This window comes from Sander lucioperca, chromosome 15, assembly GCF_008315115.2.
Source record: "Sander lucioperca isolate FBNREF2018 chromosome 15, SLUC_FBN_1.2, whole genome shotgun sequence".
Taxonomy (NCBI): domain Eukaryota; kingdom Metazoa; phylum Chordata; class Actinopteri; order Perciformes; family Percidae; genus Sander; species Sander lucioperca.
In genome coordinates, this window is record NC_050187.1 from 18,505,278 (window position 1) to 18,530,956 (window position 25,679).

Sequence of the window (25,679 nt, forward strand, 5' to 3'; positions counted from 1 at the left end):
CCTCAGCTTTACTGTGCATTTAGTGCTAATTAGCAAATGCTAGCATGCTTACACACTAAACTAAGTTGATAAACATGCTCCAGCCATAGTAAACATCAACTTCAGCATGCTAGCATTGTCATATTGAGCATGTTAGCATATGGCAGTGATGGAGTACTCTAGTCCTGGACTCGGACTCGACTCAGTTAAGTCTTACTTCCCCACAACACTCATTGATTTTATGTTGTGGTACATGTAACTTATGAAAGGGAATAAACAGGCAGACTCCAGTCATCATTATTATAGTCTTTTATTCTTCCAAGGCACAGCTGATGTGTTGGCAGGGCAAGAAGCTATCAGAATACATTCAGGGTGTGAATGAACACAAGTACACAAACAAATACACCCTGTCGCTCTCAGTGAGGGGTCAGTGACTGCTACATGCTTGGTAGGCCCAAATAAAGATGAAAATGCAAAAATTTAGATCTGTCCCTTAACCACCATGGGGACGGCTCTCTAATACTGATTAAGTGAGGAGGCTTAACGCATACACACATACAGATTCTCTATTACAGAATAGAACAATAGTTACATTTACCCAGCCATAAAAATGTGTAATAAAACTTGATGAGATACTGTTTAGGGAATGAAAATATGTATTCATTGATCTGCTTGCATTTAATGTTGATTTACCAATCATTTGTTGTTGAACTGCTGTGTAATTATTCCAGACAAAAGCAGCTACACCCACACTAATACCTACTGGCATTAATGCCTGATATATCACATACAAGGTTTGTTTTTGTTCTCAAACCACCTGGGTCTTCTAGAAAATCTGTGTTAAGATGATGCTTCAGAGCATTCAGAGTGGGACTACTTAGCTCACACATGGAGAAAAGCCTAAAAGCAGGAAGTTGAATGGCTGTCTAAAATCATTGGTTTTGATACATTTTGAATAAAACATCCAAACAGTTCAACTGTTAGAGTGCAGAAACAAAGCACTACAATTAGTTAAAAGAGAAAACATTATCTCTTTTTTTTTTGCTAAAAAAATAACAGACCTCAAAAAGTACCTCAGCATCTCTAACGAAATGGTCTGTCTTGTTTGTTATAACCTGGATTTTAAGTGTTAAGATGAGGCTTACAATAATTTAAAACAAATCCTTTGGCATTGTGCACTGTTAAAGTTGAATATAGTTAAAACAAAGAACTCAAAACAGCCATAACAAAACAGCTCATCTCGCCTTACCTTACTGTCAGTCATACTGCAACTGTCATGTGAAAGTCTCTTACCTATTAAGTATCAACCTTCCTGCAATCAAGGTAATATATATTGACAACCATACATTTAAAAAAAATTATACAATCACTTTTGAAACTGTATAATTTGCCTATAAATTATAACACTTTTAATTCAGAAGACCTTTTAGTTCTTCAAGTATGAACATCACCGGACAGCAGTGATGTTGTATCACCTTTGAATTCATAGATCTTCAGTTAAGAACAGTGTTATTACTAAAAGTAAACATGAGGAGAGCTCATCAGCTCACACAAGACTTTACACTTTAATGTCTAACTCAGTGTATAAAGCTCATAGCTGAGTGTTGTCCATTAAACAAATAATTACTGTATATACAATTGACAATAAGAAACTCACTGAAAAAAAAAAAAGAATAAGAGTAAACCCTCTAGGAGATAAGTATCTTAATGTCATAATTTGCCTTTAGAAAATAGAAAAAAATGTCATGCAAAAAATATACCTGGGTTTTGGATAAACTCTTGTAACACAACATACCAAAAATATATATTATAAACTGTCTCGGATTAGCCTACGTGATTCCACAGTTACAGATAAAGAGAACTGGATAGCAAAGCTGAACTCACTCCAATAAATGAAACCTGCTTGGTACCAAATCTAATGGTTACTGGTAAGCACCACATCACCATCAGTTTCCTTATTCAAGAAGTGCATGTTTACTCATGAGTATGCACATTGCTACTTTTATTCAAGGCATGGATGGATTACGAGACAATGGGCTCCTGGGCACAGACATGCGTCGTTTTGTAGTGGTTACACATCTCTTTATAGTTTTGTGTTGTTTTAATGTCTCTTTGTGCTTGTTTAGTGTCTCTTTGTGGTCATTTTGTGTCTCTTTATAGCCTTATGCATCTTTTTGTGATCTCTTTGTGGTCGTTTTGTGTCTCTTTGTGGTCATTTTGTGTCTCTTTGTGGTCATTTTGTGTCTTTTTGTTGTTGTTTTGCCCCTTTTTGTAGTTATTTTGTGTCTCTTTGCAGTTGCTTTGCGTGTCTTTGTAGCCAGTAGGCCATTCAGTAATCCATACATGAATGGAGGTGTGTGCTATTGTTGCCAAGTTAAAAGTGTTACTTTTTCAGTGACCAGGTTTGTTTATTGGTACCAGGGGGTTTTGCGCACCCAGCGAAGGGTGCATCCTGCATCAGTGCGGATCTTGATGGAGGCTGCTTCTGCTTCTCTGACGGTCTCCTTCACTGACTGCATCAGATTCTGGGCGTTATGGACCAACATATCTGTGGCCTGGTCAGGGAAACATTTGGATAAAAAAATAACACCAGAGATGGGACAAAATTAAGACAAGTTATCAGAGAGAAGACATTTACTCATGTACTGTACTCAGGTACTTGTACTGTACTAGTATTTTGATTTTGTACTTTTACAAAATAATTAGCTTTTAGGCATGCACTGATCCGCTGGGCCAGTCTCTGATTGACTTGGGCTCATTATAAAATTCAGTGTTACTTCAGTTATCTATCACTATTTAAATTTTGGGGAGAAAGAGAGCGCTGTTATTGAAGTGGTACTCGATATCATGCGCAATTTTAGGAGTTTACCTGCTCTGACTCCTCTTCACTAATGTTTGTTCGTCCCAGCATGGTGGCTTTGACAGTAGAGAGGATCTTCAGCTGAGTACTGATGGTTGGGATTCGTTCACACACCTTTGGAAGAAGAAAAACATGTAATTCATTTTCTGTACAAAACAGAAGGACAAGGGCTTTTCAGCATGTGTCTATATGAGTATGTCCTTACCTGCAGCAGGTTAGTTCTGATGCGTCTGTCAGTGCACTGCTTGGCCACTTCTTTAGCCAGTCTTGTCACCTCATCTGAGGCCTTGGCGATGTCCTTAGCACACTGAATAAGTGCTCGCTTGTTCCCGCTTCCACCACGCACCAGCCGAGACATTTCTGCCATTAGCAGAGCCATCCGCTTGGCTGCTGCTATGATGTCATTACCCTGTGAAGAGCGGAGAGGGGGTAGAGGAGGAAACAGTAAGAGCTGTGAGCGAGATACTGGAGAGGAGCATGGCTTTGGATAAGAGATGATGAGAATGCAATAGAAACATCTTGTATGAGTCATGTTCCCACACATTTTTCTGATAATAATCATAGGATCGTAGGACACTGAAAATTGTGTTATCAAACAATAAATGAATGCTGGTGCTTTGTATGAATGAGTTTAATGACAAAAGCAAAACAGGCACTACATTTACAAGCGGAAAACTGCATGCAGGGTCAGTGCAAGTTAGCACATATTCTTCAACCCTCACAGATTAAGATAATTCTCAAATTTATATCCGTAGTTTTGGAGGGAAACAGTGTTGAGGTCCTCACCGTCTCCCTTAACATCACAGTCAACGTGAGGTTAGTACACATTAGGTGATGTTCACAGTGTTGGGGCAATCACGCACCCAGAGGCTAAGAAGCAGAAGCTGGTGATCATATCCGACAAGCAGGCAGTCTAACGTCAAAACTACATCACCCAAAGGTCTTCCAGATCTTCTCTTAAATGTTCAAAGGACACAGGATTACTAGTTTTTAGCTGTTGTCAGGATTTTACAGCTCTGAAGGTTTATACTTCTAACTGCTGCTTACTTGTTGCCGATTTGGAGAGTTTGGGATCCTCTGGTCGCCTCTCAAATTACTGCTTATTTCAATTATGGATTTATACTGCGGATTATTTTCTTGATTCATCCATTCATCCCAACTGATCAACAGAAGACGCCATGGCCTGCCATAGCACACATCCTTGACTTGAATTGATCTGACAGACAGACCCCAGGTGGTGATGGTGGACAGACACACCTCTTCCACCCTGAGAGCACCCCAGGGCTGCGTTTTGAGTCCCCTGCTGTACTCCCTCTACACACACAGCCACTTTCAACTCCAACACCATCATCAGGTTTGATGATGACGCAGCTGTGGTGGGTCTGATGACAGACAACAATAAAAAAGGCCTACCTTAAAGAAATATAGGACCTGCTCAGTGTTCGAACTATATCGTGGCCTTTGGGGGAGCCCGCTTTTTTTTTTTCACCAGGGGGCGTGGGGCGGGGGGGGGTCGTGCGCTTGCGACTTACAAAGATACATAACAGCTACAAGTGTATGGATAGAGGATTTACCCTATTATACTTTATCGACAGGAACTGATAGTTCAAACAGCAAACAGCCACCCACAAATAGTCTATAAACAAAGCATCAGGCTGTCTTTGAGATTTCACATGAACAACGGTTAAAGTTACTCAGTCTACCGAAGAATACCATAATTCCTCTGTTCAATTAGGCCTAAGCGATGCAACCCAAGCTTCCATCCTTAACCGTTTTGCCAGCAGCGTGTTAGCATTTGAACAAAGTACTGTGTGTCCACAGTGTGTGCAGACTGTAGTTACAGTATTGCCTGAGGCCTTTTGGAGGAGCAACACTTAGGTTTTAGTTTGTGATCTCCCTGCAGGGTAAACGGTCTCTGACATGTTCCGTTTGAGCTTCAACTTTACTCTGCAAACAAAAGTGTATTGGGAGTTGCACCTGGAATTGCCTCCAGCCTGAAAATAAACAAGAACGTTGCTATTAAAATGTAAAAAGGTGAAGTGAAAAACATGCAGACTTACTTGCATCTATTCTGAATAAACCCAAAGGATGCAGCCAATGGCCAAGTGTGACTTTGCTTAAGATGCAAAGGCATTATACTGTCAGCTATTCCATCAATCAATAGATAATCTCTCTCAAGGGTTAAAGACGACACAAGGGTTAACAAACAGCCATGTATATGGGCTCTTCCAGTCTCTCCACTGCTGGCTGTTCCAATTTAATGGGAGAGAGGAGCAAGAGGGGTTAGGATGGTGACCAGCCTCTGACAAGCTGTTACCACCATCATCTACCAGAGAGGACATTATTTCTGCAGCCTCTTCTTGCTTTGTCACCCCGGCGGGAGGTGTGCTAACAGGGCTTGCAGCAGGTGAATTGGTCATGCTATTAACGTCATCGCTACACAATTTCTTAGTAAAATCAATTAAACTGCCTGTTTTCTTTTTGCCATGGCTATATGATGCTAACTGCAGAATGGATTTCAAGGACTTTGCACGCCGATTAATGGCCTTCAACGTTTATATTTTTTCTACGAATCTTTGAGTTAAAGGTGCTCTAAGCGATGTCACACATTTTTTAGGCTACAACATTTTTGTCACATACAGCAAACATCTCCTCACTATCCGCAAGCTGCCTGTCCCCTGAACACACTGCGGTCTCTGTAGACAGCCCAGGCTCCACAAACGGCAACAAAAACAAACTGCGCCAACCTGCACCACGAACCATAACAAACAGTGTTCCAGCCAATAACTGACAAGAAGGATTTGGGGGTTGGGGGGTTAGTGCACGGAAGGGAGGGGGAGGGGACGGGATGAGGAGGAGGGAGGGGCAAGCTAGCCTCCGTTTTGTTTGACAATACTTCGAACGTCAACAAGAAGTGACATCACCCAACATTGCTTAGAGCACCTTTAACATGTACTAAACATGAGTTGAATTTGCACTGCAGTGCCGCCACGCCTTGATGCTCATGACAAGAATAGCATGTATAGTTATCTTTATTGAAGTGAATTAGGTTTAAATCGCTGTCATGCATGAATGAATATTTTTGCAATTTTACACATAATAAATCACGATGATCACATTACACAAAACTGAAATTGCACGTCAAAATGACACACTGTTAATATTTTTAGAGACAGCCCCCCCCCCCCAATTTTCACAAATCACGTTTTCAGGGGAGCCCATGTCTTATTAAGGGGAGCCGAGCTCCCCTTAATAAGCTCCCCCTAGCTCCCCCTAGCTCCACCGTAGTTCACACCCTGGACCCGCTAGTATCAGGATAACAACCTACTCATGAATGTCAGCTAGACTAAAGAGATCATATGACTTTGGAAAGAATCACGGAAGGAACTAAGCCTCCCCTAATATCAACAGGTCCTCATGGAGAAGTAGGAAAGCTTTAGGTACCTTGGTGTTCACATCACCGAGGGCAGTACATACTGACTCATTGGTGAGAAAGGCAAGGCAGAGATTGTTTCACCTCAGACGTCTGAGAAAATTCCAGGTATCCACTCAAATACTGAGGAATTTCTACTCCTGCAACATTGAGAGCATCCTGACAGGGAACATCACTGTCTGGTATGGAAATAGAACCAAACAGGACCGCAAGGCCCTGAAAAGAGTGGTTCGTCGACTGAACATACAATAGGCAGTGCTCTACCCTGCCTAAAGGAAAGGTTACATACACATAAGGGATCACATTTCACTGGAATTGTAACTTATATGATTTCATGTGACAAATAAATGGTGATGAAACTGATTTATTGATTGATTAATTAATAGTACAATCTTAGCGTGGCGTCAGCAGAACCGTGTGTCAACCATGCCTGAGTGTGTTGCAACAACAGCCACAGCTGGTTGGAAGTTTCCATGGTAGTGGCAGATGCAGTGCTCATCGTTTGCACAGCCACAGTGACTGTCAGCTAGTACCATGGCTAGTACTCCAAAGGGTGTTCATTTGTCCTGCAGGGCTTTCCTTGTGTGGTACATATATCTGTTTGCATGTGTGGATGTCTGTGTCTGTGGGGTCAAACAGCTGTATGATCCACTCAGCAGCTCAAAACACTGGGAGCCATTTACAAATACCAAACTGACCCACATCTGGTTGTGTGTGCACTCATGTGCATGTGCGTGCGCAGACCTTGCTGGACCACTTGCGCGCCTCCTGGTGGAGAGACTGGGCTGCTGCCAGAATGGGTTGATTGACAGGCTGGTTGGAGGGCATCATCAGCAGTTCTGGCTCATAGTCATCCTCACCATCAGTAAACTCATCTTCATCATCTACCTCTCTCTCCTCTACTGCCTCCTCATCCTCAGGCTGGGTGGGCACGGGGGGGTGGGGGGGATTGTTGGTGGTGGTTGGTGGATCAATTGGGATGGGAAGGAAAGGGAGGGAGGCAAAAAAGGAGGGAGGAGGAGGAGATGGGAAAAATGTGGAGAAAAAGGGGAAAGAGGAAGCCAGGGATGGCAGGAGGGAAGGAAGCATGGGAAAAGGAAGCATTTAGTACAGTATGAGAGGCACTGGATGGAAGAACAGAGGACAGGAGATGTACAGGAGGGAAGAGGAGTGAATACAAGCACTGTGAAGAAGCAGGGAGAGGGGAGGTGAAACTGCACGCACAAGCAAAGATAGAAAAAAAAGGAAAGAGGAGCTGGTTTGGGCAGGTAGCAGGTGGATGACAGGCCTTACTCTGAGGCAGTGGCTGAGTTGACAGTTTGTAAAGCATTTGCAAAAGCATACAACTGTAGCCAAATCCAGTGGTTGGCATCCTTCTAGTGTATTTAGGAGTCTAGCAGTGTGCTGGGAAACTGAGTGTGGCGCAATGCCATAAAAGATAAGAAATATTTTGTGCCTGGTTTCCAAAGACACCTCTGATGCATAGCATTAAAAAGATGTTGTCAGGAAAGCTATAGAGGGTAAAACGGTTACGAGCTTCACAAAGATAATAAAGGGTTATTTACACAGTTTCTCTACACAAAAACAATTGGACACACATACAGAACATAGACCCCAATAGGGATAAGAGTGCAAAGAATACAAAGTCTACTGCAAATATATAGTGTGCTTGGTCTCTCGAGGAATGATTGACCCTCCACAAATTACTAATTTGTTATATTTACTTTGTGCACGTAAGTGTGTACGTGTAAGCCATTAACAACCTTAAATGCCAACACCTTGAACAGATGACAGTTTCCAGTTTTCCCTCTGAAATTGGATTTGAGCCACTGATCTCCACATTCCATCATCAACATGATTTTAGGAAAAACTTGATTTCAGGATATTCACAGTGAGATGAGAAGGCACTTCATCATCGGACAAGTGCATTATAGCCAACAGAGAGAAAAAGTTCAATCCCTGAAGTCATGTCTATTAACATGACATAAGGATATCATTAACCAGATAGCTTAGAAATGTATGTATGCTACTGATTTTGAAATTAAACGCATTTGATGGGGTGGATATGCAAACTGTAGATTTCTATGTTTGTGTGAACTGACCTTGCTTGACCACTTGCGTGCCTCATCGTGCAGCTGTCTGGCTGCCACCATCATGGGTTCGCTGAGCACCTCTCCGGCCTTCTGCTCTGGGAACTCCTCATCCTTCTCCTCTGGAGGAGGGGGCCGAGGCGGGGGCACCTCGCCCTCTGGCAGGGGGGGCTTGGGTGGTGCCTGCTCATCACTAACCTGGAAAATACACATATAGACACACATATCTTACTGATACATATGTAGATCAGGAACAAAGGGGGATGTGACTTTTGCACCATCTAGTGGTTGTATCAATAAAGACATTAAACTTCTACACACTGGGGCTTTAAAGAGTAAAAGCAGAGTTTGCTGCCCTCTCTGGTTGAAAGTTTCAGGCCTGTTTCACCTCTGACCAACATGCAATTGTGTTCTGTTGCACTTGTAAAAACACGCATCAGTGATGTCATGAGGTCCTGGAGTACAGCAGTACATCACTGCAGCAGGGTGAGGAGTTAAAGCACTGGAAGTCAGCAAGATATGATTTCTAGTAGTTGTTAAGTTACTCTTTAAACATGTGATACCATTTTGGTTTTGTTATAATCTCCTAGGCTATACTGTTTGTCCCAATATTGCTTTTTTTTGCAATACTGATTGCTTAAATGTAAATATTTTTAGACTGACAGTAAAATGACCCAAACTGTTCTTAATTTAGCAGAAAATATGGCATTCATGTGAGACCCAATTACTCACAGTAAAAAGCTGATTGAGAGGTATTCAGGGTCTTTAAATGGTGTTTGTTACTAGGTAAAACAGGCCTGAGGATGAGGTATTTGTTTACATTTTATTCAGTCTTAACCTTTCATTTAATCTTCCACAGGAATTTAAGTGAGTATGCACTTTGCAACACCCAACTTCACATTTACAATTACACCTGAGGGCCCACTCTAACCAGTTTTCTGCTGTTGGACACTGAGCAGCTCCACTGGAGCAGTTGGCAGATCAAGGTCACTGCTACCAAAGCTGATAAACAATTACTTTCCCCATCTGTATTAATGCATTCATTTTTAGTAAGTGATGGTAGGAAGGTTTACTGTGGATAATATGAAATATGTGTTTGAATGTGCGTACATGGAGTTGGTCCAGGTCAGGTGGTGGAGGAGGGAAGTCAGGCTCCTGAGGTTGGAAGGCTTCTCTAACTTTTCCAACTGCAGCCAGGATCCTCAGACACGAGTCCAAATAGGCCTTTTGCAGAGCTGTGGAGGAGAAGGTGGAGCATAAAGAGAGACAATGAAGTGAATAAACCTGTCATACAGTATATTGAACATGTGTTGCATAGTGTATTCCTGTACCTTTATCTTGTATGTTCCCAGCCACAGCTTTAGCATCCATCACCATGGGTGAGATGGTGTGGGAGAGGATGTCTGACGCGTGTTTCACTGTGTCTCTGAACCGTGGATCTTCAGAGTTCTCCACCTCCCTCTTAGCCACCAAAAGGACCCGATTAGCTCGTCTTGCTATGCTTGTTGCCCCGGCAACAAGCATTTGGGGCTGAACATTCGCCATGGCAACTCGGCACTTGTCGATGTCTTTTTTTATAGCCTCCTCAGAAGCATCTAACAGAGATTTGGTGTCGATGGCCTCGTCCACCAGACCTGAGGCCACGCACGCACGCACGCACGCACGCACGCACGCACGCACGCACACACACACACACGCACACACACACACACACACACTTTGTTAATGTCATTTGGAATATATGTGTTGAGATCAACAAGAACTTGATCTGCAACTAGAAAGAAACTTCTCACCAGTAAGTCTCTCAACATTGTCAATCCACTGGTTCTTCATGGTGTCAAAGTGCTCGTATGCTGCTTTGTTTCCTGGATTCTTCAACAAGATCCGTGCAGCAGAGGTCACCTGGACATCAACAAACATGCCAGACTGTTTAGACAGACTCTGACAGCTACATGTTTTAACCAGTGTATGCAATGGTGCAAATCAGGGACGCCTAAACAAACATTAGCACCTGTGGTGTGAGCTCCCTGGCATGTTTCACAGCAGCATGAATCCCCTCTACTGTACTCTTATTGCCTGTTCCCACAGCAGCAGCCTTCTCTGCAGTAGCCCCCAGCCGACCTGCGTGGGCTTCAAAGTTCCCTGCACGCTCTTCAAAAACCTACAACAAATATTAATGCTGGTTATGAAGACTACAGACATAATCATCCGCTTTCATTCGGTTTCCATTTTTTACACACAGATTGTTGTACGTTACTGACCTCCTCTCTGTTGGGGGCATCGGGGGGAGCAGTTGCAGCCACAGCCAGCAGTTTGATAGGGGTGGTGGTGTCACTGAAAACATCAGATACTTCCTGGGTCATCACCTCCTGCATGTGCTGCCTCAGGTCCTAGTAGAAGCAGAGAGTGTTATATGAGTCCACTAGGTGGAGCTCTGCACCAATACTTTGAATTCCAATGATCACCCATGCATCATAAATACAGGACTCCATGTTTTTTTTATGGCTGCACCATTCGATCAAATGGAAATATTCTAGATGTCTTGTGCATCATTTTATTTACATTTCCCCAAAATTTAGCCTGACATATTTGGTATATTTGGAAACTTTGTGATCTGTACTATCACTTAAAATTACCTCTGTGCGTTTGAACAATGTTTGCTGCACAGAGTAGGTTTGTAATGACAGTGGAGTGATTCATTCATAAATTAATGTGTGTGTTTGTGAGACCGTTGAGCTACCTTGAGGCTGTCCTGCAGTTGTGCGGCTGTAGCTCGTGCATGAGGAGCCTCAGCCTCGCCCCTGCTGGCCATGTCCGCCAAAGATGTCATAAGAGTCTCTGTTCGGTCGCAGCGCCCAACCATATCCTGCCGATACGGGCCCAACAGGCCTCCTGCCAGTCTCCTCCCTTCTCCAACCATTCCTCTTATTGCTGCCTGACCTGGGGAGAGACACAGGACACAAGTCATTTTCACATCACATATGGATACACAATATTTCCTATAAAAATAAAAACCCAGATACAACAACAACAATTAACAACAGAACAATTACAAGACCTTATTTAGACATGAAGCTTCTCTAAATTGCAGCACAGTGATTTTGTATTTGTTGCTTACGTGATCTAATAAGTACTAGGAATGCAAGGGGTGAGAAATGACTGTAGTTTATATATCTTATCTTGTAAATTAGAGAAGAGGTCATAATGTTTCTAAGAAGTCATTATGTGATTATTATCTGTAGTGTTTGGTCATATCCTCTAAGAAAACATATAGTGGGCAGGTACCTGTGTTCCACTGTAGTATCTCACACTCTGCCCCCATAGGGAAGCATGGGAGGAAATAGAAAACAATCAAATGACCAAACATGGATACAGCAACAGGCATCTAACAAAGCATTAAAACAATGCTTCCTAAATGACTATGTTAAGTTATTCATTCATTCAGTGATTCACTGTGGGCATTTAAGGAAACGGCATCAGTCACCAGCACAGTCATTTCTGTACCATATTCAGAAATGTTGAAAATGACACACTTTGGACCACAAACACCTCACATCTTTCAGGGTCCCATGACTACTTTCTTGACACATCCACACAGACTGACAAAAGGCATGGAAGGTCAGAGCGTTTATTTTAAAACTACTACATCATATACAGATCCCGAGAGCTGTCATCCAACCCCGCTCACCTACTCCTCTGTCGTCTACTCCGGGGTTGTTCGCCCAGCGGAGGGCCTGCTCCATCTTGCCCTCCAAGGTGACGGCAGGTTTGGCAGGTCTCATGTTAGCCACGGCACGGTTGGTTTTGGACTGCAGAGTCAGCAGTGCCGCCCCAATCTGCTTAGCCAATGCACGGGCCTCCGGGCTGTCACCTTTACCCCTGAGACAGTAACAGATAGAGAGATGATGTGAGGGGGAAACAAAAAGGTGTAAAAGCTATGAAGCGTAGAAATTCACCATTAAATATGGGCTTCAAACCCACCAAATGTCTTACCATAACCTTGTTAGACACCACCTTAAAGGAAAATACAATCAAAGGCTGATGCCACTTTTTCATCTGTTTTTGTTAACATTACTTTTTGTCTTGTGTAGCCACAAATAAAGACATAACAGTTCAAGGAAATATATCGTGAATTTAATTACTATTGACACATCTAAGGCCAGAAGAATAATTATGACAAACAAACTGCCAATCAGACTGCATCTGAAATGTATTTCAAATATGAAATTCAGTGGCAGGAACCTTGAAATAAGTGGTATTTTCCTTTAGGTTCTTGAATTAAGTTTTGATCATCAAACTGTTACTGACCCTCCACATAAATACCATAGCCCCACCTGTTTCACAACATATTTAAAGAGAAACCTTATTGTAGGACTGACGCCCAGGGTTGACAGGCAACAACATATTTTCCAGGCAGGTAAAATATGCCACCTAACGGTGGCATGAGGTTGCAGTTTTAGCCTAGAAAGAGAGCGTCTAAGAATTACATGAAGTCACGAAACATCATTGGTCGTGCATGTGTCCAAAGAAGGAAAGCGTACTGTTTACGTAGCTCCGCAAGTCTGGCGGTGAGGCCTGCGATCTCACTGATGGAGCGCAGGATGTCATCCCTCTCTTTGGGGTCTTCACATAGATCGGCGATGCGCTTGGCCTCTGCTAGCAGTGCTCTGATGTTCTCCTCTCCCTCAGGACCGCCGTTAGGATCAGTCAGCCAGGCCTAAAAATGCACATATATGGCTTAATTCTCATCTAATGAAATAAGCAACAAGGATGTCTTCAAGGATGGGAAAAGTTAATGAAATATTGTTTATTCTAAGCATTTCACGATTGCTCTTATTCACATTAGCTTATGACTTAAATTGTTGTTGAACAAAAGAAACAGAAATAGTATAAATAGAGGAGTAGGTATTATTCACTGGGGAGAGGGTTGTCATGGATAACTGTGTTGTTGTTTTATCTGACCTGTGCAGCGTCCAGCCTCCTGGCAATGGCCTGTTTAGCATTGATTAGAGCCTCCAATCTGCGAGCAGCACTGTCCACTTTGCCAAATAACAAGTCTAAGCCCTGCGAGCACTGTCCTGCACGCTGCACACACCCTGGGGTCGGGCCCTGGCCTCTGTCATGAAAGAAAAACACACACAGCTAACACAAGACTACAAAATGCATACAAACATTAACTCACATATCTCTACCACCACACTACCTGGCTCGTAGATCTGCAATCTGGTCAGTCATTTGTCCCAGAGCCTTAGTGGTTGCCAGTATGTCTTTCCTCTCCTTCCCAGCACACAGCTCTCCCACCTTACCAGCTTCATCCAGTATCACACGCAGGGCAACCTCACCAGGGTCTCCTGGGGACGACGATACACCACAGGACCACATTGTGCAAAAACATCTAAAAAGCTGATTGAGTGTTTTAGCAGAAAGCATGGAAAATCCAGTTACCTGGTTGTCCATGGGGGTCTTTAAGCCAGCTTTTAGCTTGTGCCATCTTTGACTCGATCAAAGCCAGAGATCTCTTCAAAGCCTCCATATCCTGAGGGTAAGGGTAAGAGAAAACGCAGCATTGTGAATATAGCTCTGTCAAAACAGCAGTGGGTATAAAATAACATGATGGGTTTGACTCAACATAAATTACAGTGCTGGTGTTAAGCTTCAATGTTTATACTTTATCAGGCTTTGGCTACAGTAATACTTGTTAATAGGAACAATTCATTGTTAGTTTTGATCATTTTGTGGGATTTGTCTACAATAAGAAAAATACAAAATATCCAATCAGCTTTTTACTTTAAAGAAAAGGATCCCAAAAATGTTTGTTTGTATGTAAGAATGTAATTATTGATGAATTACAGACATTACATCACATTCATGTCAATAAACAGTTACTGCATTAGAAGCGTCAGAGCAAATAGTATGTACTTAATTGTAGTCTCTTAACCTGGCGACCCCAAAAGTTACTTTTATTAATGCTATTTATTATCTGTAATATACAAACTTAGTAATGCATGATTTATTAACCTTCATAACAACAAAAGTCGTTATGTTGCATTTCAGAAATTATGTATAGAGATCAACTGTTAAAAAATAATAAAAAATAAGAATTACTTATGAAAAAGATAGAAATGAAACATTAAAGGGGAACTCTTTGCTTCATAACAGTGGAGAGGATAAAAAGCCTTTTTCCAGCTCAGAGGAGAATGAACCGTTTAAGTGGAAGCGTTCAATACAACCCATCTATTATAGATGTGTTTGGACACCAACCAGCTTATTTCTATAATTCATGACCTGAGTGGAGGACAGTCATCGTGTGCCGGTGGTTCCCCCACACACTGACAGTAAGTGCTTATCACAGCTCATACACAGCTCAGTATGCGGTATGTCAGCAGCAAACACACAAAAAAACACAGACAGACAGATCATTGTCTGAGGTAGCTGTGTGCAGAGAAACATGCAGGGTTACAGGTTAGACTGATGAAACAGATCTTGACTTTACCAGTAAATTATCTTGTGGCACAGTCTCTAACTGACGTGCCCAAATAAACATTTCCAAGAGAGTATATTCTGCCCCAAAACAGTATCTTATTGTGCTACTGACAGCTCCATCACACAGTAAACATTAGCAGCACGAGAAGGAAAATACCATGATTGAACATGGATTGAATGTCTGAAGCTGGTATTGTTACAATCTTACAACTGGCATCTGTTTCAAGCCATTTGACTCAAATGGACATCTAGAGACAAACAGATGCACATATAACAATATAGTGACAATATAGATCACATCAGCTAACAGTCAGTGGACTAAAACACATGACACACTAACTGTTAAATACCAGCATGACAGATACATATGTAAGCATGAGGACATATTTCCTTCACTCTTTCACACAGGCACACTTGCATGCTGGAAACTGCAGAGGGGGAGAGAAACAGGCTTACCTTCTACAGTGAGGAAAAGAATGGAGGAGGAAGGTAAAGAAAGAAAAGAAAAAGAAAAACCAGGAGTTATACTACCGAGCAAAAAGAAAAAGTGGAGACAGAAAGAAAAGAGTGAATTTTTTCGTAGATGCTCTCTGCAGCACAGAGCGATGTGTGAATAGAGTGTGTGGCTATGTGTGTGCAAACAGGCTCTCCAAAGCAAAAGTGATTATCTGATTTAGGTATGTGGGGATCTTTTAAAGTAGTTGTGGGGGTTTAGGTTATAAAATGAAGAAAATCAGAGTTCAAATGTGCAGCACAGGTCATACCTTATTGGCCCAGGCGTCTTCATCCCACGTGGTGAGCTGCAAGACTCTTATGATCTCGTTGATTTCAGCGCTCATCTTTTCAAAAGTAAACCTTCTGTTCCTCTCTGCCTCCTCAACGCCGGCACCTCGACTGCTCTTGGTTGCGACAAAAATCTTTATAGCTGAGGACAGAAACATGAGTATTGAAAATCCCCCACTAGTAGTGTAGTTTAAAAAAGACGCTGTGGCAAACCCCAAAACCAGAAAATATTCAACAAACAAAAACTACCATCAGAATAATGTAACTTGCTCCAATCCTTTAAATTCTAGTGGCTTTAAAGCTGTATTAGCTTAATTTTTGGCCACTTGGAGGCAGCGGAAACAACATACACTTTTATACATAAATATAAAATACTTATATTTATACTTTATACTATTTAAGTTGATATGGCAAACTCCACCTCTCCTGAGTGAAAAATCTGTCTCTTTAGCTGCTAAATGCTGCACCATGTTCACCATTTAGTTGCTAACTTAGTCTTTCTGTTGCTGCATGTAGCATACAGTGGGTTTGTCAGATCTTTTTCATAAACCACACTGGTAAGAACGGTGAGAGTGAACCAAAACAGGAAATTGAAAACAAAAACAATGAGCTGAAAGATGGTAAAATGCTCTATAGAGCTGAGGGGACTGCAGAGTCAGATGATAATTATCTGCAGGTTCATCACTACCATTGAACCCTTTCAAAACAGTAGAACATATTGATTATAGCAACTTTATGTTGCAAAGTGGTTTGTGATTTTGCAAGCGCAACAGTTTTGACATTACATCCACATTGATGTTTCTCTTCTTTTCTGGTGCAGTATACAGTATGAGAGCAGCTAGTGGGCAGGTGTGTGTAGTCTGACATCCCCAGCAACTAATGACTGTAATTATCAACGTTGCTATAACAACTGTTGGATGCTCAGTGACCTGCAATGTCGTTTGCACACACACACACACACACACACACACACACACACACACACACACACACACACATACAAACACACAAAGTCGCACAAACCTGATATAAGAACAGGCAGCAGCTCTTTAACAGTGTTCATGGAGTTGACTAGCATCTGTCGGTGTTCTTGGTGCGTCAGCTCCTGCTGCCTCTCCTCAATCATCTTTGACATTTTGGTCATCCCTGAGGGGAAGAAACAAAAAATGGGGAGTTTTTGGGGGAGAATTTATTGTTCTGTGAAAGTTAGAGGTCACCATAATCAAACCAACCAGCAGGTAGAATGCAGCAAATAGTCCTGCCCTTCAATTTGTTAGCGTTAGCATCACAGTGTTCACTACGCTACGATCAGAGACCGAGGGCATCCTCCAGCATATTCACTAACTGAGTAGCTCCAACACATCCAAACAGATCATTACTTCATGAACGACTGATCTCGTACAATCACAGCATCAGTCAAGTGTGAGAAAACCTTGGCATCAGATTTCCTCCAGCTCATTATGCCACCGTGCTCTGACAACACAATTGACCTTCTACCTCTGATGATAAATAGCCTGTTTATGGTGCTGCTCTCCTGTCAGTGAAAATATCAGATCTTTAATCACAGCATCTTAGTGTCAGAGAACAGTCAGTTTAGTTTTCATCATGGCAAATGTGTCTTAGATTACTCTAACACAAAGATTCATTGCACTGTTAATGTTTTATTGGTGGCCATTGTAAAACAGAGCCACAAGTGCAAAATATAGTGTCATGCATTTGTGATAAGTATCATTTGGTCTATGAAATGACCGAAAATTGTAGACAATTTCCTTTCCTTCAAAATGTTTCTTTTGTCCGAAAAGAAAAGAAAATAAAGAAAGCTCCTGCTGACCTGGTCCCAGGTTCTTGGTGTAAGTGATGAGGTCCTCCATGGTCTCCACCACCTCAGCTACTGTCAGATACTCTAGGATACCCTTACACACACGAATTATCTTACGCACCTATTAGATAACATAGACATAATCACAAGCAGATCAAAAAACAACGGCTGATGATGATTATACACAAACTTCTTTATTACAGTAAGAGAACAAAATTCAATCTGTGCATGAGCTGTTTTTAGACAGCGTTGAAATTATCCTGTTCTTTGTGTGTGTGTGTGTGTGTGTGTGTGTGTGTGTGTGTGTTGGTATGTGTAAAGTCTTGTGATGTTCGTCTTGTGACTGTGAAAAGTTGCTCTTTCAAAAATGAGGCTAGTGATGAGCCATGGTGAGCATTATCCCGTGCCCAATGTGATTTCACTTATCAGACACACACACACACACACGCACACACACACACACACACACACACACACACACATGCAGACTGGTACATATCCTCACACACAAATACACATCCTGAGTTATGATAGAGGGAAGTCATTTGATCTCAGTAATTAGATCTGGCTGCATTTGAGGCTCCATTACAGACTTGCTCAAAGCTGAGTTCCTCCTTTCTCTGTGCAGCTATATAAAGCTTTATTTCCCTGAAAGATACCACACCTCTGAAGTAAGAGTGATTCTCAGGTCACATACATGGATATGAGGAGGCAAACACACACACACACACACCTCTGCCTCGTCAAAGGTGAGGAGCAGGTCAGACGTTCCAGACAGTATCCCTCTGGATCCATCGATCAAGTAATCTCGCGCAGGAACAGAGTATGGATCTGCCTTTAGCATCTGAGCCGCTTGGACGAGCTTAGAGCTCGAGTTCTCCACCCTGAAAATACACAACTGGCTTAAGACGATCAGCATATACATTTACCAATCATAGGAATGTATTGCCTTGTAAATCAAAAAGATCAGATCTCATGTCTAGAAAAGAAAACCATATGCCACTTGCTTAAAGAAGCTGCTCTCCTGGTAACAAGAGATGGTTACGAGGTGAGCACATAGGGAAGTGCACCAAATTTGAAGAGATTTTTCTGTTTAGTTCTGCATTTGAAAGTTTGTCTCATCGATATAAAAATGCAATGACAAAGCGTTGATGCCCAGTAATAAATCTTGGATTTAGTTTTTTTTGCAATCATGTCAGCCTTAATTCAGTTAAATCTACCAATTTCTCATTTACAATGCTATAATGGTCAAAGTTTAGGACTTTCATTTTCTAACTTGAATTGCCTATCAGAGATTAATGATTAGCTTAACCTGAAATATAGATTTTTAAAGCAGTTGAATAAAGCCAAGTCCCTCCTCTTTCTGACCCCCATTGGTCAGGGTATCAATGGCTGCTGGTTCATCTATATTTAGGCTGGTTCACATTCCCACACGCCCCTTTCTAAGCCCCGTGAGTGAGATTTATGGTGTATGTGCAAGTGGGCCTGAGAGAGCAGTGTGTGGATCTGCTGGACCCTTTTCTTAAAACAACGACGAATTCAAACGAAAATCATGACGAGAACAAATTGAAAATTCAATTATATCAAATGCACAGTAATAGGATAAACATACACACAAATGCAACACATACAGGCAAGCAAACACAGCCAGACGTCTATGCCCCAGGATTGCTGAGTAGCAGCTCTAAGCTGGCACCCAGAGTTCATGTCAGCTCTTTGGATGCAAGCTGGAAAACAACAAACAGCCTCTCAGCGATCTGGATGCAGAGAGCCGGACAGTCGCCCAGGCTCGGCCTCAGAAGTGGCTCTTTGTTGCAGCTGGGCGCTCAGCCATGTTTCCTGACATTAAATAGTCTGGAATCCTCTTTTCAACAAGTTCTCTGTGAGATAAAGTGGATCATTTCCATAAATTTGTCACTGTGTATTTCTGTGAGTGACTGTGGGTGAGAGAGGGACAGAGGGAGTTATACAAAGAAACAAGAGCAGTGCTTTTTCTTGCACAATGCTTTAAATACAGACTTACTTAATGAATGCAGGAGGCATGTCTCTCTTCATCACCTGGTCCTCGGTGGTTTGAACAGTCTCCTTCCCCACCTGCAAAACACCAAACACACACACACACACACACACACACACACACACACACAGATCAACCATTTATTTTATTATCATAAGCTGCAGCAAGTAGGAAAGGAAATACTATTCAAGTAAGCGCTATTAATAGCCTGAAGGGTGAACGGGTGTGTATCAATTCACACCTATTTCAACCATGCGTGCATGTCATATCTTTCAAGCTTCGAGGGCAGGCAGCTCGGGCTCTGGTTGAGTCGGACGCCTGTTATTCTACATGAGGCGGGAGATGTTTATGCTGCTCTACTGGAGGTCTGTAGTCATCAGTACAACATCAACAATGTAGAAAATGTTTGGAGTGTAATCATTTTCCACATTAAATCAGGCACAACTGATAGTCGGGACCTGGTAAATGTATATGCTCTCTTTTTTTAATGAACAAATCGAACTTGACAGTCGTTAACTGTGAGTATTGATTTTTTCCTCCGCCTAGGCCCATGTTCATATGGTGATGCAGCTGGCTAAAAAAACTACATGTCTGTGAAACACATCCTACAACACACACAAACACATGCAACCACACAGTGACACACTTGAGATGCAATTACTGTAAAGTGAGATGATAACATCAGTCTCTTGCTGCTGCGTCAATGAAAGTCTGTTACGTAAAGTAGACTTTCTGGCTCCAGAGACTCAAGAGTTGTTGTTCAAAACAACACAGATTCACCTACACAACACTGAACCTGTCATGTGTGGCAGTGGTGTATAAATGAATGTTCACAAACACTGCAAAAATATGATCAATATATCTGAAGGCTTACAGTAAATGTATATTGTTGAATTTCCTTGTTTAAAAATGCCAGGAGTTTCCCAACTCTAAACTGTGAGGAATGCAGCTCTACAAGTAGAGCGCACACTGATGAAACCATTCGGATAGTCACGTTAAATGAAAGATCAAAGACCTGTGTGAGTTTCCTGTAAGCAGCAAAGCTTGGAATTGATTATTCAATACATAATTAATGAGAATTTAAGTGGTTTGCTGGACACACTGACAGTGTGATGTGTGTGGTTACCAATTCAGCGGTAAACAGACAGCTGTCACTCAAAGCTGACACAATACAATTAGTCTGATCTCAGATCCACAGGCATCAGCTCTGATGTGGGTTCAGCTTTCATACTCTCTTTTCTAATAATTTTATATTACATGGAACCTAACAGTCCAGCCCAATCAAAGAATAATGGCAAAAGTCAACTCCTGCAAGTAATGAATAATAATAATTTTATTAGAGAATGTCTTGGACAATGACCATGAAATTATAAATGATGTTCAAAGTTAGTTGCATGCCGTTCTCCACTGTCTTTCCTCCTTGCACACACATATGTGAGACATACTTAGCCACTTAGCACAGAACAAGATAAAGATTTGACACACATTTGACATATTATAGCCTTGTAAAGTTGTTGAACAGTTGCCAATTAACACATACAGAAGACATAGAGCAACATTAGCATTCATTTGGAGTCGTGGTTGTGCCCATCTGACTAATGTCACTCCCATATTCACTCTGTTTATAGCTCTATTTTGGTCTCCACCAACTGCAGGGGGGCATATTTGGATCTTCAGCTACTAAATACTTGAATATGTTCACTAGCTAGTCGCTAACTTTGTCTTTCTACAGTTTGGTGCTGAGCAGGTAGTGTACAGCTGCCTGCTACTGCTGGAAACAAAGCCGATGAGAGCTGTGAGGGTGAACAAAAACAACAAAGTTGTGGGTCATACGTAAAACCAACACAATGAGCTGAAAGATGCTAAAACACTGTGGAGCTGAGAGGAACTACAGAGTTGGTGGATGATTCTCTGACTTAAATTACTTATTTGATCGCAAATTACATTATCGATTAGCAAGATGGAATTACCGTAATCAACATTCTGTCAATCAACAAACCAATTTTTCAACAAACCATTTCAGCGCTAGATAACACAATAAAAATATTATATAATTCTGCAATATAATATAAGCCAGGAGTAGATTTAAGGCAAACTGAGAAGCACAGGGGACTAAGACTCATCCTGGGTCTGCCAATGAACAAGAAGAGATGGCTCATATTTACAGCAGGCTGAGGACAGTTGGTGTGTATGTGTGTGTGTGTGTGTGTGTGTGTGTGTGTGTGTGTGTGTGTGTGTGTGTGTGTGTGTGTGTGTGTGTGTGTGTGTGTGTGTATGGGGTGTAGGTGGGAGGGTGGACTATGAGGCTTGGCAGAGTCTGGTCTAAAGACGCCAGAGACACATTCCCTCCCTCACAGGGTGCCGGTGTCCGACTGAAAGTGGCTATTCCTCCTCCTCTCTCCATCCCTCTTCTTCTTTCCTCATTCTGCATCACGCTGTTCGACAGTTTCAGTCGACAATCTCGCTCCTCGCATCCCTCCTCTCGCTCTTCCCTCCTCTCTCTTTCTCTCTCCAGAGAGTGGCTACTTCACTTAACGGTAAATCTATTTATTCCTTCCTCCCCCTCCCCCAGACATACTCAGGATCTATGTTGACAAGTTGCACAACTTTAGCAAGCTCACACTTTCAACCAAATACACCAACAGCATCCTTCAGATCTTTAGTCGAATCAACCCACGCACAACCTCTGACAGAGACCGACACCATCTTATGTGTGGGTAAGTGTCTCAGTGACCTAGATTTTAAGTACCCCCCACATCCAGCCCACCCTGGACGAAGTTAACAGTGTAATTGTATCAGTGTGCAGTGGGACTTTTGTGGTGATGCTGGCATGTAGCGGTATACAGTGTTATATCTAAGCTCAAACTGCGCAAGTGTAGGAATGAATCAGCTTTCTAAAATAAAGAGCATGTGCTCAGAAGTGTATGTGTATTTCAGCTTTAGGTATCTTTTACATCCAATTCAGTTGATCTACCCAGCAACCAACCAGTGCTGATTTTACAAGCTCTGTTTTCAAGGACCTTTTGTGCTCTCTTTCAACACCTTCTTGTCACCCACTTCTTAACTCTCACTCCTCTATTAGTGGACTACACAACTACTCATCATTTCTTCTTCAACTGCGTATGTAGGCATGTAGCTGTGTTGTTATGCAGAGTACAAAAAACAAGAGTAAACGCTAGGAAAAGACAGGATCTGAAGCATGTTATACTTTTTATTGCATCCTACTTTTCATCTATTGTGTTAATCTTTTGATTCCTCCCTCTTAACAGCATTTTCCTCTGTCTGACACCTTCCAACTGTGTCCTCAGCCCTTATCTCTCTCTATGGCCTGGCATCTCCATCATCTGAGACCCAACGACATGCCTGAGGCTGCTATTAGCCTCCTTCTGCTCACTGTCTGCATGGATCAACTGAATTGAGTCAACGAATGGCTGTCAAAAAAGGACAAGCTGAGAAAAAGAGAGAGATGGAGAGGAGTGCCCGGTAGCAATGAGATATTGAAGACTCGGTGCAGCTGGATGGTATTGCGTAAAAGGAGGATTTTTCATTGTGTTTGAGTTCAAACTGAATAGCCTTTTTTATTCATCTCAGTTAATGAGATATTTATCAAATGATCTTTTGTGTCCTTGCAAAGGGAAGCAGCAGCCTTATGTGTGAACTATTCAAAACTTTGACATGACGGGGCGGCCTCTAGCTCACCCAGTCCTGCAGCGGCGCAGGGTTCGAATCTGACCTGCTGCCCTTTGCTGCGTGTCATCCCCTATCTCTCTCCCTTTCATATCTATCCACTTTTGAAATAAAGGGAAAAGCCCAAAAAAAAAATCTTAAAAAAAACACATACAGACATAATAACTATTAGAACAATTAAAGATGCTTTATTCACTGTAAATTATTATAAAGAACAATTCGACAAACCTTCAGACTATCCAATAACATAGTTTCCATGTGGCAGTCATTGAAGTCAGTGAAGGTGGACACTGACTTTACAAAGTATTAATGACCTTCCTATGGATTTGCAGAATCCTAATGTTTTTGTCTTACTTCAAAATCCTTCAGAGATATTCTTACACATGCTGAGTAATATCACAAAATGCATTTAGCCAATACTGTATATTTTTGGATTTAGCCAACAGTTTAGTCCTTTCCAGATGAGAAATCATGGTCCCCTGCATACCACTATGATATCAAAATAACAATTTCAAACTTTATTTCAAAATGTCTTTTTGTCCAATAGCGAAAACAAGTACAGAGGAGCCATGGCCAGAATAGCAGCATTATGGTGATGTGCTTCAGTAATATGCAGCAAAATACAATAAAAACAGGTAAACGGGAGAGCAAAATACAACTGTCAAGATGCCCAACAAAGAAGTAGAAAACGCCTGTTTAAATCTTGACAAAGCACACAACCTGCATTACAGTTTATGTGGCATCCTGATCAAGTCTGCTGCACCAAGTGTGACCTTGCACACTGTGAGATACATTCAGGCTCATACTATTACTGTGAAGCGGAATAGAGTGAGTGTCCGTCTGCTACTGAGTTCTCCTGAGTGAGTGAAGCATGGTCGCCCCTGCATCAATAACAATGACCGGATTGGCATTAATGATGTGGCCCGTATTGATTTTTCCAGTCAGTGCATACAGAGGAGACATAATTGTCTGACTAAAGCTTGCCTCTTTCTACACAAAATGACAATTTAGACTCACTGGGACGTGTAAAGTGGAGAGGTCAAAGGAGTTGGGAAAAGAGAGAACAGGGAGGAAAGTGTAGGAGTTACTATGAAGGGAAGAGATGGGAGTCTGATAAATGACCACATAGTGTATTCTCTATGGAGGTTATTATGAATGGGCTGAGTTTTCAAAATTCATTGTTCTATAAACTGCAAATTCTGCAATAATCTAACTCAGTTTAATGAAGTAGCCTATGGCACAAGTGACGATTCCCTCTATACTGATCACAGTGTGTGTATGTATGTGTGTGTGTGTGTGTGTGTGTGAGAGAGAGAGAGAGAGAGAGCGAGAGAGAGAGCGAGAGAGAGAGAGAGAGAGAGAGAGAGAGAGAGAGAGAGAGAGAGAGAGAGAGAGAGATCCCGTTAATTCAATCAAGCACTCGTTCCCTCCGCCCCACAAACTTAATTGAGCTCAGCGGCCATCTGATCACCAATTGGGGCAGAGTTTGACACTGCAGGAGCTCGTGAAAAACGCATGAGCGTCAGCTGGGTGTGTGGCTGTATTATATATCATTTTATGATATCATGGCTAACAAAGATCGAGATTGGATTGCAATAAATCCATCTGGAAGCCATAGCCTATAGAAAAATAAATGTAGGCTATAGCCTACTGCCCCATGTGCAGGGCAGGACAGTGTGATGACCTCCTATTATAATCATTTATGATAACATAAAAACTATGATACATATGGATGCTGACACTTTGCCATTGAGGCTTTTAGTGAATTGACGCCCTGGTTCTGGTTCGTACTCGGGACTCACCCGTACAAGGTTGCTGACTGCCGCCTGCACCGCGGCCACCGGCACCGTCAGATCTGGGATGGCTTTACCGTCCACCTCCCCCTCCTCGTGCATGATGACCAGGTGGGAGATCTGCTGGGCCACCGGCTCCAGGATACTCTCGATGGTCTTGGTGTGAAACACCGGCATCTTGAACGACTTTTACCGCAGCCCCGACAAAAGAAAGGCGGCTGGTCGCTCCAGCTCTGAAGACCCCCCTTCTCTCCTCTCCTCTCCCTCTCCTCTCCTCACCGACACCGACAGGAGGACAGACCCCGAGTTGTCAGTCCAACCCCTAAGACGAAACCCTCATGCGTCTCTCCTCTTGTGGGCGAGCACCTCGGTAAAGGCTGGACTCAGACGGTCGGTGTCCTCCGGTGGGAGCGATCCAAATCGTGACAGAAGGAATCCCCGCCCTCTGCCCAATCACAGCCAAGGAATACAGCTGCCAAGCGGGTTGGTGTTGGTGCGCACTGACGCTTTGCCTGAACGCACACGCACGCATACACATCAAACACACACGCCCGCATACACATCAAACACACACACACACACACACACACACACACACACACACGCACGCACGCACGCACGCACGCACGCACGCACACACACGCGCGCACGCACACACGCACACACACACACACACACACACACACACACACACACACACACACACACACACACTGCAAGTGAAAGCGCTCCCCA

The 25,679-nt window shown here is 42.5% G+C and overlaps 1 protein-coding gene across 7 annotated transcripts; it reads right to left on the bottom strand.

Moving 5' to 3' along the window:
* Window positions 1-273: 273 nt before the first annotated feature.
* LOC116052919 (vinculin-like) lies at window positions 274-25,391 on the bottom strand. Of its 7 annotated transcripts, XM_031303771.2 has the most exons (24): window positions 24,954-25,390; window positions 19,471-19,541; window positions 18,181-18,331; window positions 17,460-17,568; window positions 16,652-16,774; window positions 15,610-15,770; window positions 15,302-15,304; window positions 13,808-13,898; window positions 13,566-13,713; window positions 13,325-13,478; window positions 12,904-13,079; window positions 12,051-12,241; window positions 11,648-11,674; window positions 11,103-11,302; window positions 10,624-10,752; window positions 10,374-10,523; window positions 10,156-10,264; window positions 9,694-9,996; window positions 9,473-9,597; window positions 8,375-8,560; window positions 7,017-7,193; window positions 3,045-3,248; window positions 2,849-2,953; window positions 274-2,534 (listed from the first exon to the last, which is right to left on the bottom strand). In XM_031303771.2, exons 1-24 carry the CDS (start codon window positions 25,119-25,121, stop codon window positions 2,388-2,390), a joined length of 3,408 nt encoding a protein of 1,135 aa, XP_031159631.1. In that variant the 5' UTR covers window positions 25,122-25,390; the 3' UTR covers window positions 274-2,387. The 7 variants fall into 7 exon arrangements, with proteins under 7 accessions (XP_031159631.1, XP_035848626.1, XP_031159639.1 ...); XM_035992733.1 differs by lacking the exon at window positions 7,017-7,193 and having other exon boundaries at window positions 24,954-25,391; XM_031303779.2 differs by lacking the exon at window positions 15,302-15,304.
* Between the last annotated feature and the right edge of the window lie 288 nt (window positions 25,392-25,679).

Excerpts from the sequence above, each read along its gene's own strand:
- LOC116052919 (XM_031303771.2), bottom strand. The coding sequence starts at position 25,121 with ATGCCGGTGTTTCACACCAAGACCATCGAGAGTATCCTGGAGCCGGTG. Across the intron at positions 11,303-11,647 it reads GATACTACAGTGGAACACAG|GTCAGGCAGCAATAAGAGGA; the intron begins GTACCTGCCCAC and ends GTCTCTCCCCAG. Across the intron at positions 10,753-11,102 it reads AACTGCAGGACAGCCTCAAG|GACCTGAGGCAGCACATGCA; the intron begins GTAGCTCAACGG and ends TGCTTCTACTAG.